Below are 12,264 nucleotides of genomic sequence, written 5' to 3'. Positions count from 1 at the left end.
AAGAGGCAACACTGTCTTTGTTTTTTCACACACAAATAAAGACTGAAAAAGTTACTTAGGCATTTAGCAAAAGTAATTTGATTTTTCATGATTTGCTTTATTTCTAGGGTCTCACTATTCAGCCATAAAACTTACGCCTGTGTTGACACCTGACACAAAAGATATGAGCTCAGAACTTTGGGGTTTAACACACATATTGGAAAACATGGAAAAGACCCCTCCCTCTCCCCATTCCTGGGGTTCAATACATGGTGCACATGGCAGCCCTGGTGGTCTTGCAAGAAAAGGATGCTGAGAACAAAATATTAATGACAATCAGGAGAAGGCACCTTATCTTCATTTCCCCAAAGGTAGACTTGTCCCATGGGAAGGAAATATTCTTTTGCCATTTTGAAAGTTTGTCTCTATGTCTACAGTACATAAACAATAAAAACAGAGCACACTGAATAATTTCTAAGATTTCAAATGAATAATTAGTCAAAATTTTAAATCTGAAATGTGATGAGAGGCAGGTCACTATACCTGGTAAGGCACAGACCCAAGACTTGCAATTATCCACCTAGTGCTGTAAAAAGAATTGTGTTCACAGTATCCAAACTGTGTCTTGGCATCATATGATTTAGGCAGGTGTTTGACTGTGGTAGAGCTTTTACTGTCTACCAAGATATTCATTCTTAAACTGAAAATTCTCTTCATGGACCTTAACACAATGCTCTTTAAAAGCTCATGAAGCATCACAGAACTCTGCCAAGTCAGTATTTAATTTTCAGTATTTCAGTTTTATTAATTCCCTATTTAGCCAGTTCTTTGATTGGTTAAACTTCGTGTCTGTAAACCCCTTGGCTGTATATTTACCTGAAAAGGCTCAAAATGCTACTTTAATAGGTAAACACCTGCTTAGAAAATATACACATCAGGGGAAAAATAAGAAAAATGGATGGATATCATCAAAACATCATGGGGAAAACCTGTACAATTATATGTGTATGCTGTTAATTAATTATGGTGTTTTATGCAAAGGATGTACTCATCTCATAATTGACTTTCTCTGAATGTGCCTGGCTCTGCATATCTGCAGCAACAGGACCCTCTGTCACTTTATTGGTTGTTAATGGACATTAGTTGGGGATCATCACATGGCACAGCTTCAGTCTCCTCCACATCCCACCAAAATGACTGTTACATAGGAAGCAAACTACATCAGAACGAAAATCAACGAGCACATAAAATCTCTCCCCGTGAGCTTCTGGCAAATGCTCTGATTTTTGGAGGTGCTTGTAGACATTCAGTCTGATCTACTCCTCATAAATCCCCCCCCAAGGCATTTGGAGATGTAAGGTAAAACACTGAGTACCTGCTTATAAATTGTACCTCATTCTTTCAGTATCCTGAAGGGAGAGAAGAACTTCCAGTTGGGAAGACAGTGTGATAAGGCAAAGATTATTATGCATGTGCACAAGGGAACTGATGGTGCTTACACAGCTAATTTGGAGTGGTTGTGAGGGGTTGACTTGAGAATGATAACATTTTCTTTTTCTTGTTTTTATAGAACCTTTTAGTACATACATAAAATTTATAGAACCTTTTAATACATACACAAAACATCTAAAGAGTAATAATGTATTTATTGACATTGATGCAGCATGGAGGCTAAGAAAGTACACAAAGATATGTAAAATCAAACCTATTGCATAGGTATTACCTAATATGACCACAGAACAATATTTTAGACACAAAGATTCTGGAGCCTTTGTCTGATTGAAAACCCTCTCCCCATCTCCTGTAAGTACAGATCAAGATACTTCCTTTCCTTATCTTAAATTAGCTCCTTAAGTTAAGGCATTTTAAGAACTCAGCTCCCAGAAACTCTCAAATTTCTTTAGTTTTTTTGTTGTTTATTTAAAACCCTACATAAATTTTTAACAGTTGTGGAATTTTACATTAAATTTTAACAAAGTGAAGGCATAGAAGAGACATTATAAGGTCAGTAACTATTCAGTTTTGTTATTTCTGAGTTGGAGTTCTAGACTTTATTACTTTTTCTAGTAAATTTTTAAATAATATACCCATAAAAAAAAAAAAGGAAGAAAGAGGAGGGAAAGAAAGGCAAGGAGTTTAAGGGGTTTTTGACTGCTGATCATTTCAATTACTCTCTCTGTAGAGCCATCTCTAAGTTCTCTTGACTGATTAAAGCCACATAATGTAAAATCTTATGTTAATTTGCTTTTAGTACTTACTTTAAATTCCAGTAAAGTTGGACTGCACATTCAAAATCTCCATTCAGACACATTCTGAATGTGCTTATTTGCACAACTGAAATATGTGGGTTTGTCCACAACAATGTAATGCCAATGGATGAAAAATACCTTTCTAACTGCCATGTTTCAGTGTATTTGATATTATTTGATTTTGATTGATATTGTATTGTATTGTATTGTATTTTGATTTGATTTGATATTGTATTGTATTTATATTTGATAAACTTACTGTTAAATTAAAACCAAAATATGGAAGTGTGGTTGGTATAAGTACAGCTACTTTGAAAATCAAAGGAAAACAAAAATATTTTCAATGGGAATATTCCTTTTTCTGCCCTGCTTTACATTTTTTGCACATTTGAGACTTCCAAAACTTTTAAATGGGAGTTCTGGGTGTGACAGTTCCGTAAAATTGACCCTTCATAGGGAACAGTGACACAGAGAAAGGAACTGAAAAAGGGAATTCACCTTGGAAACTTTTAAGTGGATTGCCCAATTTGACACTGTGTTCAATCTGTTTCAAAGGTGTCCCATAATAGCTTGTCCTTCTTCCCAGAGGTCACTGGAAAATCATAGCCTGTATTACTCCAGATTTCTGAAAGTGTTCCTTGGCTGCCAGCTCTTCAAGTGAACTTTGTTAACGAAGGCAAAGTCTGCAGGGTTATCACTCTGCCCCTTACTCTGTATTATCTAGAAAACCATAAACCTTATTAAAAAAGATATGAAAAGCTTTATAAAACCTTCTGTGAGCAGGTCCTGTTCCCAGCCTCCCCTCTGGAGCTGCAGGTGATTGGAAGCTGTGGCCACCATGCCGGCTGATTACAATGGCACCTGGGAGATGGAGACCAACGAGAACTTTGAAGGCTACATGGTGGCTTTAGGTGAGTGAAAAAACATTAACTGTACAGAGAGAAGAGGAAATGTTCCAATTATAAGTAAAACCCTTCTAAAAATTAATGAGCTTATTTCTGTAGTGTGTGCTGTGGCACAAGGGCTTCTGCCAATCAAGTGAAAATCAACAAATCACTTATAATTACCGTGATATAAGTATATAAGCAAGAGAAGATTTGTAGCCAAATACATTATTCTTTATTTAGATAAATGAAAAAACAGATACAGATGGGGGGAAAAAAAAAATCCAAAATAACAGGCTTTCAGATACAGAAACTCTTTTTATTCCTGTAAATACTTACTGTACCAGTGAAGCCACAGCCTGGTTAGCTCTGCTAAAGAGGAATAGGATGTTTTATATCACTAAAGCAACAATAATGCTAATACTTAATTAGTGCTTTGAACTACTAAAATTATATGTTACATAAATGAAAAATTTGATGCTTTATGTGATTTTGTACTAGTTTTACTCTTACCAAAGAATCTTAACCCTAATTGATTTATCTGTTCGGATAGAAAGAGAAGGAATGCACATAAATACTTATAAATAAACTCTCATCATTATTCACCAACAATTGAAAATATTTATAATTTCCTCAAAGCTTCAACTCTCTTAAGAGAGAAAGGCAAGTTTCACTCTTCATAGTTTTTGCCCTTTGTATTTATGGAAAAAAGATCAATAACTTTGGGGACACCTGTAGATAAGATACAGAGACACCTGTGAGGTTTTAAAAAAATAAGAATGATTAAGCCAATATCATGAATTTCAGGAGAAAGATACACACTGACTGAAGTGATTTGCATGCTGGGGTTTGGCAGTTAGTTAAGCATGAAGAATAATTGCTATTTTCTGTGCAACTGAAATGGGATTTTAGCTTTGAATATGGGGCCTGTTGGTCTGGCTGATGCTTAAGACAACTTCCAGTTGTCACAAATTGAGTGTTCCATCATGCTTTTTTGTGTACACAAGCACATACACACTGTAAGTCAGATGAAGTTAAAACTGCAAAACCAACACAAAGATACATATGCTATAGGTGATTCTCAGAATGAAAACAAATTACAGGCAAAGGGTGAAAAAATATTCTTCTGCTCTTTTTCTCACAGTTTTACATGTAGCTGGTATTTTAAGTATGAAAGTGCTCAGATTCAAAGCACACTGAGGTTTTGGGTTTTTTTTAAATTCATCCATCCTTTTAATTAATGCACACATATATTCTATACTTTAATTAAAGAATGCTTTTGTCCTTTAAGTCAGGAACTTTGGTTTTATCATAAACATGTTACAAAGTATTTTAACCTACCAAAATTAAACAATATATCCTTTTTATTGCTTGTATTGTTCAAAATGCAGTTATGAAAACCATGCTTTAATAAAACCTCCCCTAATTTTCTCCAGGAGCTACAAGACTAATATATTAGTCAGAAATAGCATTTCTTTAGAGGTCTAGACAATTTTTTCCCTCGGAGAGAACTAAATTTTATGTTGTCTGGCTATAAATCAGACCCAGAGATACCTTTAATCCACCCCAGCAGATAAAATATACCCAAGAAGTCTTGAATATAAATACCGAACGAGAACATTATTCCCTGTGTTAAAAAGTCACATTTTTTTAAAGCCAATCCTCTTGCTCAACTCTATGAGCACTTCACAAGTAGTCTAATGAATCTACCAAAAGAAAAAGGGCTCCTTTAGAACATGGCATTGCCGAGCTGACAGTGATGAACTCCCATGCAAAACCACTAAAGGATGGCTGGCAAACCAAACCCATTTTTCAACCCCTTGCAGCAGCATGTGAGATTATTTCATTTGCATAGAGCACCACAATAAGGTTCCCTGCCAGCTGGGCAGAAATATTTATTGCAGCTGGTGATGCTGCTGGCATGAGGTGGATTGGCTGGGGCAAGCTGTCAGCATGGCAATCTATATTCTGCCTTTGGTAACTTCCAGTGCATTCCACTGCAAGCACTTGTTTACATTAGAATGTTGGTCACCAGTATATATTTCATTATTTTAGGTTAATTAATTATCCTCTTATATACTCCCACAGGCTGTAGGTTCATCATAAAAGTAACATGCCAGAATCCCTTTGATTACGTGCTCATTCTCCCTTGGTTACATACTCCTTCTAACAGGCTTTATTTCTGAAAAGGAATATTATTCTGAGATCCTTCTTTAGAAGTGGCCAACATCTGTGATCCTGCAGGACAAAGAGCAGTACCCCCATGTGCCTAAGGGAGCCCCCTGAGTTCCTGCATGCTTAGGAAAGGCAGTGGCAAAGGAATGGCTCCCTGTTATTAGATGATAACAGTTCTCCTGCATCCCACAGCTTCATGTGGAAGGGAGGTCAAACAGGCAATGTCAGTCTGAATAGCCCCTGTTGTTTCATGTTCTCAAAAAAACCTGGAAGTTCAGGTAATTTAAACACTATTGGTTGTGTGCTGTAGCTCTGCTCACATTCCCACAGATATCCTGTTAATAAATAAATTTATAATCAGTGGAAGATCATCGAATTGAAAGTGTACTTGCAATCACAAGATGATTTTTATTTGAAATTACCTTTTTCTCTGCAAAATGTTCTAGGTAAAAGCATTATTTGTGGAACTATATTCCACATATTTTTTTAATCTATAAATATATGCTCTGGTTTTGGTTTTTTTTTTGGTATCAAATACTGGAATTTTCATTGTGATACTCTCTCTTTTGGTTTTTGACAGGTATTGATTTTGCAACTCGTAAGATTGCAAAACACTTGAAACAAACAAAGGAGATTACTCAAAATGGAGATAATTTTAAAACAAAAACAGTCAGCACTTTCAGAAACTATGATGTGGATTACACAGTGGGAGTGGAGTTTGAAGAACACACCAAAGGACTGGATAACCGAGTGGTAAAGGTAAAAATCTGGTACCTGAGTCAGCAGGTTCAAAAATCAGCTGAACACATTAAATAAGCCCCCAATATTTCACAAACATCAGAGGATTTTTATAAAGCAGAAATAATTTGCATCTTGAGACAGTTTTCTTTCCTGCTACAAGCATTTATTAGAAATGTCAATCGGGATGGTTACTCAGACTCGAGAGGACAATCATTAATTACAGGTTTTTCTAGTAAGGAATTTTTCCAGCTTTTCTACTTTCTTTATGTATTTAGAAAGCAGAAAAACTTATTTTTACCTATGTATCCTCTTTAATGAAACTTTAAATTCATCCCTGTGAATTTAGGACTGTTTCCACATCAATATAAATCTTCAGTTTGCAATGGTTGTGTTCAGAGTGTATTTTTAATCTGAGCCTGATCAGCCTCAGCTGGGCAGTTTAACAGTTAGACACTGTTAAAAATAAACTGTGCTTGGCTATGAACCTTAAGGGAGCTTCAGGAAGGGGCAAGAAAGAAATGTGAGCCAGAGCTCCCAGTGATCCAGGCGGCAGGGCTGCTGGCAGGGGCAGAGGGGCAAGGAGGCCCAGCAGTGCATGCTCTGCTACCTTTTGGATTACAGGAGTAACCCGAGCTCAGAATTCCCCCAGGAATCTGTGGGGATATGTTCAGACACACAGGTTTGGACCAAGGGCCATGCTGTGCATTAGCCCCTTCCCTCCCTCCTGTGGCAGAGTCAGTGAGTGGGTTCCTGTGGGGCCTTCAGACAGGGCTCTGTCAGAGAGGAAAGGAACACACTTGAGTCCTAATTCATTTACTGAATTCAGCCTCGTGTTTCTGTACCAATACCACTGCAGGTTTACTCTCTTCTCGCCCCTAAAATAATTAAGCAAGATTTTCCAAGCTAGAAAGCCCAGTAGATCTTACATTTCCAATGCCTGTCCCCTCCCAAGCCTTGCTGATCCTGCATCCCCTGGCTCCTCTTGGCACCATGCCCTGAATGCCCCTGTCTGACTCTTTGCCATCACCACAGCCGTGTTCTGCCACTCAGCTCTCAGCTGCCAAGCTCGGGGAAGCTGAGACCAAAGCTCCCTGTCAAAAGATCTGGTTTGTTTTGGCAATTGCCACAGGAACCTGGCAGCATAAAGGACATGTTTACATTTGAACTCACAGCATCCTGCACTGGAGTGGCACAAATTTAACATGAGTCATTGTTTATTCACCATGGATCACTTTGCATTCTCAAACTAACCTTGTGCAGTGTAATTCCATGACTTCTTTCAAATTATTTCTCATTGACAGCACTGCAAGCCATCAAATAATAAAAACCTTTTTTTTTCCCCACTATCCTGAATATCCCTGTATTGAAATTTTCTTCCTATCTCTTTCTCCAGTGAGCCCTGGGTAGGACATATTCCTGTGATAAAGTCCATGCTTTAAAACATTGTTCCCACACCTCTTTAGGTCAGTTGAAGGCATTATGAAGGATATAAAGACTCATTGGATGCATCACTCCTTAAATCCATCAACTAACATTCCTCTAGTGCCCTTCACCCCTACTAAAGCATTTGCCTTTCCCTGCAAAATCTTTTCACTTGCAGACTCTTCTCTTCACTATCAGTGGGAGGAAGGGAGGGAAGAAAGGCAAGGAAAGGAAGAGAGGAAGGGAGAAAGGAAGGGAAGGAGGGAGGGAGGAAGGAAGGAAAGAAGAAAACACGGTGTGTACATTTATAACCCTACCTGGTTTAATTACTTTGGCCTAATATTCTTTTCTTAACAAATTATATTATTTGTTTCTAATGAGAAAAGAAGCAAAAGAGAAGCATGTCATGCCATTTTTCTCTGGACTGCTGTAAAAGAATGTTCCGGTCATTTTATTAACTAAACAATGCCACAAACACATTAAAGTTAGATGAACATAATAAAATTGGTAGGCAACATTTAAGTGTAAAGAGGGCATGGATAATTTAGAGAGCATGTAGCTTGAAAATTCCGTAAATAAAAAAGAAATTAACTGAAATGGAATGACTTTTGTTGCATTAATAGAAAGCTCCCTCCTAAGAGAAATAAATTATCCAGTGCTGGAGTAGAAAATGAACTAAGGTCCCAGTACACTTGGAGCTTTATAATAGCTGAACTTACATGGACTGTAACTGGGCTCTAAAAAGGATTTGTCTGAGACATGGTTAAGTACGCCCCTAAAGTACAGTGTTTCAAACCTAGAACAGTTCAAACAAAATTGCTGTGAATGTACCCTGGCACATCTGCAGATATTAGAGAGGATTTAGCCTGTAAAGAGAAATTCTTCTTACTGACAGTTACCCTGCTCCTGGACAAGAATCAGCACACCCAATACCCTGTCTACTAGTGACAGACTCTGAATCACACCAAATCATCAAATGGTTGAGGATGGAAGGGACCTCTTGAGATCACCTTGTCCAACCCCTCTGCTCCAGTAGGGTCAGCTACAGCACATTGCCCAGCTTACGATCACATCTCGTTAAATGTCTTTATGAAAGTGCATGAAAACATGTAAAAAATTTATTGTATGAGATGATACTAACATCCACTTTCTCTTGTTATTTTATGCAGACCTAGAAAAAGGTGTTAGCACTGCACTAGTTGGTATGAACCCCCAGGTCTTCACCCATCTTGCTTTAAACAGTAAGAAAAAAAAGTACAATTTGCATATATTGCACAATTATCTGTTAACTCACTCAGCAGTTCATTGGTTAGTGTGAACACTTGATATATGTGTATGGGAAGAAACACCTGGAAATGAAAACAAAGCACTGCAAAACTTCCCTTCAAAATGCTGTTGGCATCTTGAATGCACTGGGGTTTTGGTTAAAGGCATTTCAAGTTTTTTAGGAGGAAGATGGGAAATGACAGAAAGCAGTTGTGTAATTGTGTATTTACATTTTTTGATTGAACTTATTTTCATGTATTCATTAACTTCTCATTAACATATCTGCCTTAATTATCTGATTCATGCAGACACTGGTGACCTGGGACGGTGACAAACTGGTCTGTGTTCAGAAAGGTGAAAAGAACAACAGGGGCTGGAAGCACTGGATTGAAGGAGACATTCTGCATCTGGTAAGGGCTGTTGTGCAGATACATGGCACATCTCTGAGGGTGCAACACACTCAGCTTTTCCATTTCAAATGATCCTTTTTCTAGTTAGAAAGGTCTTTATTTAGACGGTTTTGATCTCTGAACTCTAAGGAAATTACCCTTAAGTAATAGGAATGCTCTATTTCTTTCCACCTGCTCCCAATTAAGGCATAACCCTGCAGTGGGGTTTTTGCTCCAGTCCACTGCCCTCCAGCCATTAACCCTTCCTGTTACATTGCATCTCTAGCATCATCTCATTCTGTTATAATCCCTGGTAGGAGAAAAAAAAGAAGAAATAACAAAAAACCAATCAGGCAGATTGCAAGAGAAATGTTATTTTTTGTTCTGAAAGAAGCACTATGAAATTTTAGCACGCTATGTTGTAATACAGATCAGAAACCCATGGATACTCAAGAGGATCCCGTAAACAACCTCTACTGCAACTATTTTTGCTAGTACAATAAAAACTTCAAAATATTCATACATCTGAGGTAGTAGCTGGAACCCAAAGACAGAAGAGGTGAGTCTAAGAGAGGCCTGAAGAACTCGTGCAGGAAATAAGCAGGCTGTGAAGTCCAGAAAGATTTCAAAATAATAGAATCATAGAAGGTTGGAAAAGACTTCCAAGACCATCAAATCCAAGATCTGACTGAATACCACCATGCCCACCAAACCATACCATGAATTGCCACATCTACTCATTTTTTTGAACATTTCACATAATGATAATGATTCCCGAGTTTCCTGGGAGAGCAATCAAGAAATGGGCACGATAGTGTTGGATGGCACAATGGTGGGGGGGAGAAAGATTGTGGAGGAGCTCTCATTGTTCTCTCCCACGCTTTGCACCCAGACATCTGCTCCTTCACCTGTTTCCTCTGTGGATTCTTGGTGTGGCACCTACAGTGGCTCGGGTCTGTACCCCCGAAAGGTCAAAGCTGTGAGTTAAAACATCTGCCACCAAACTAAAACTCACCCATCCAGTGACTTCAAATCTACTTTAACACATACTCAAAAGCTGACCTAACAAAGGTTCTACAGGATGGAACCACCATTGAGGCTAAGACTGGGGGAAACAGAGAGGCCAAGTAGATCCTTACAAGAGTCTTCAGAAACTGTATTGCAGGTTTGGTTCCCTGCTGGCCAAAAAGCCAGCTCCAGCTCCCTTCAAAGTGCTGTTAGCACAGGAATGCTGGCTGATCAGACTAAGCAAACTGACTGCATTGCAACAAGCAGCTGTGCCAAACTTTAAGGGGTCAGCTGCAACACTGGGCAAAAACGGCGTATTGTTCTGGCCCCTGAGAAATAGCTGGGCACGCCTCTGAAGCAAATCATCTTTTGAAAGTATTCCTTTTTTTATTATTTCCTTGTTTCATTGCTTCTCATGAATTATGAGGTAACGTGAATTATAAACTAGTACAGTATATTGTTTTAATAACAGAGCATGAAAAGGCCTTGCATTAAAGCGCAATTTTTATGCATTTTTCATGTTTATTCTTCTTAGAGTTCAATTCAAGTGTCAAAAACTAATTACTGCAACATGAGGTGCATGCCTGCTGTTTGGTTACATACATTACACTATTCTTTCTGTTCTCTTTTTCATAAGCATAAGTTTTTAATGTGGTGGCTCAGTTGTAGTAATTTCTGGTGGGATCTGCTGTGTATGCAAAATATAACTTCCACCACTATATATTTACTCATTGTTTTAATACTGTAGGAACTGACATGTGAAGACCAGGTGTGCCATCAGACGTTCAGGAAGAAGAAATAAAATTGAGCAGAAAGCTGCCCTGATCTTCATCACATTGTTCTGCTGTTATGTTTTGTCTAAAAGAAGGATAAAACCAGATTTTCACTTCTTTAACACTGCTATGTGAATATATTTTGTTCCTGTTTATGGAAACAAACACATTTTATAGAAATAACATCAAACAGTTACAAACCTCATAAATTTCTTTGCCTTTCAGTCTGGAGGTAAATAAAAGCAATTGTCTTTCAAATACTGCTTCCCTATGTCTTTCAAATAATTTCCAGAGGAATGTCCTTTATCAACAAGGCTGACAATTAACAGTCACAATTATCTCAACCACAGTATATCTCTCTATAGTGCTGCATTATCATAATATATTTGGATGACTGAGTAAAATTGGACATTCATTGGACTGTTTCTATTTAATTTAGTCCTGGATCACTAAGTCCACAGTTTCAGGTACCAGAATGGCTCACTGAGCACAATACACGGCCTTTCACAAGATGTTCCCTTGAATTTGGCCCAGGTCTATAGCTCCTAGTAGTTATCACCTGATAAATGTCTCACGGCCATGGGGAAATGCTGCAGCTCCTTACTATGGTGGATCACTGACAATGCTGTAACCTCCAGCTAGAAATAGCATCCTACTAAAAATCCCAGTGGAGAAATCTGCTGTTTGAAGCAAACTCTGCATTTTCACAGTTGCTCTGTGGTGCGAAAACTAAGGCACACTTCGGATGTAAGAGGAAAACTTCAGAGCATACACAGTCTGCGTGTTCCCTGTGCATAAAGAGCACCCCGCGTGCTGCACTCTTCGCCTTGCACCTACCTTTCAGAGACTTGAAAAAGAAGAGTCATTTCCATGCAACTCTACTCAGTTTTATTCAGGGTTTTTCAAAAGAATTCATGTTCTTTGCTAAAGGCAAGTTCAAGTTACCCATGGCTGATGAGCACTACTTCAGTAGATGAACTGAAATGATTTGGCAAAATGCGTGTGCGCCTTCCAGGGAACTGAAGAAGAGCTGGTGTGCCCAAAAGCTCATCTGCTTTTTCCCACCTATATGAACTATTTAATAATACATACTGTCTTTCCTACAACCTTGCTTTTCAGATACAAAAACTTTCACATCAACTTTATCACTGTTAAAGTTCCCTCTGGTCTATAGCCCCCATCTTCTGTTTAGTATGGGAGGGGTGGAAGTTCACTAAATAGATCAGTGGTAGGGAAGAACAGAAAATATGTGGAAAAAGAATTTCATAAATGGAGGAACATATACTTTCTCCTCATCCCTACCTGTTCCTTAGCCCACTCACTGTCAATAGCTCAGGATAGGAAAGGAGTCCCAGCCTGAAAACTAGGTTACATCTGC

General features: G+C 38.3%; 1 protein-coding gene across 1 annotated transcript; it reads left to right on the top strand.

Annotated features, from left to right (window-relative positions):
- The first annotated feature begins 2,979 nt into the window (after positions 1-2,979).
- Positions 2,980-10,915, top strand: RBP2 (retinol binding protein 2). The gene is made up of 4 exons (XM_027729344.2): positions 2,980-3,139; positions 5,868-6,046; positions 9,025-9,126; positions 10,862-10,915. Exons 1-4 carry the CDS (start codon positions 3,067-3,069, stop codon positions 10,913-10,915), a joined length of 408 nt encoding a protein of 135 aa, XP_027585145.1. The 5' UTR covers positions 2,980-3,066.
- The last annotated feature ends 1,349 nt before the right edge of the window (positions 10,916-12,264 follow it).

Source organism: Pipra filicauda, unplaced genomic scaffold (assembly GCF_003945595.2).
Source record: "Pipra filicauda isolate LSUMZ 115617 unplaced genomic scaffold, ASM394559v2 scaffold146_size1912638_pilon, whole genome shotgun sequence".
NCBI classification, from domain to species: Eukaryota; Metazoa; Chordata; class Aves; order Passeriformes; family Pipridae; genus Pipra; species Pipra filicauda.
This window is presented reverse-complemented; position numbering and strand designations above follow the sequence as displayed.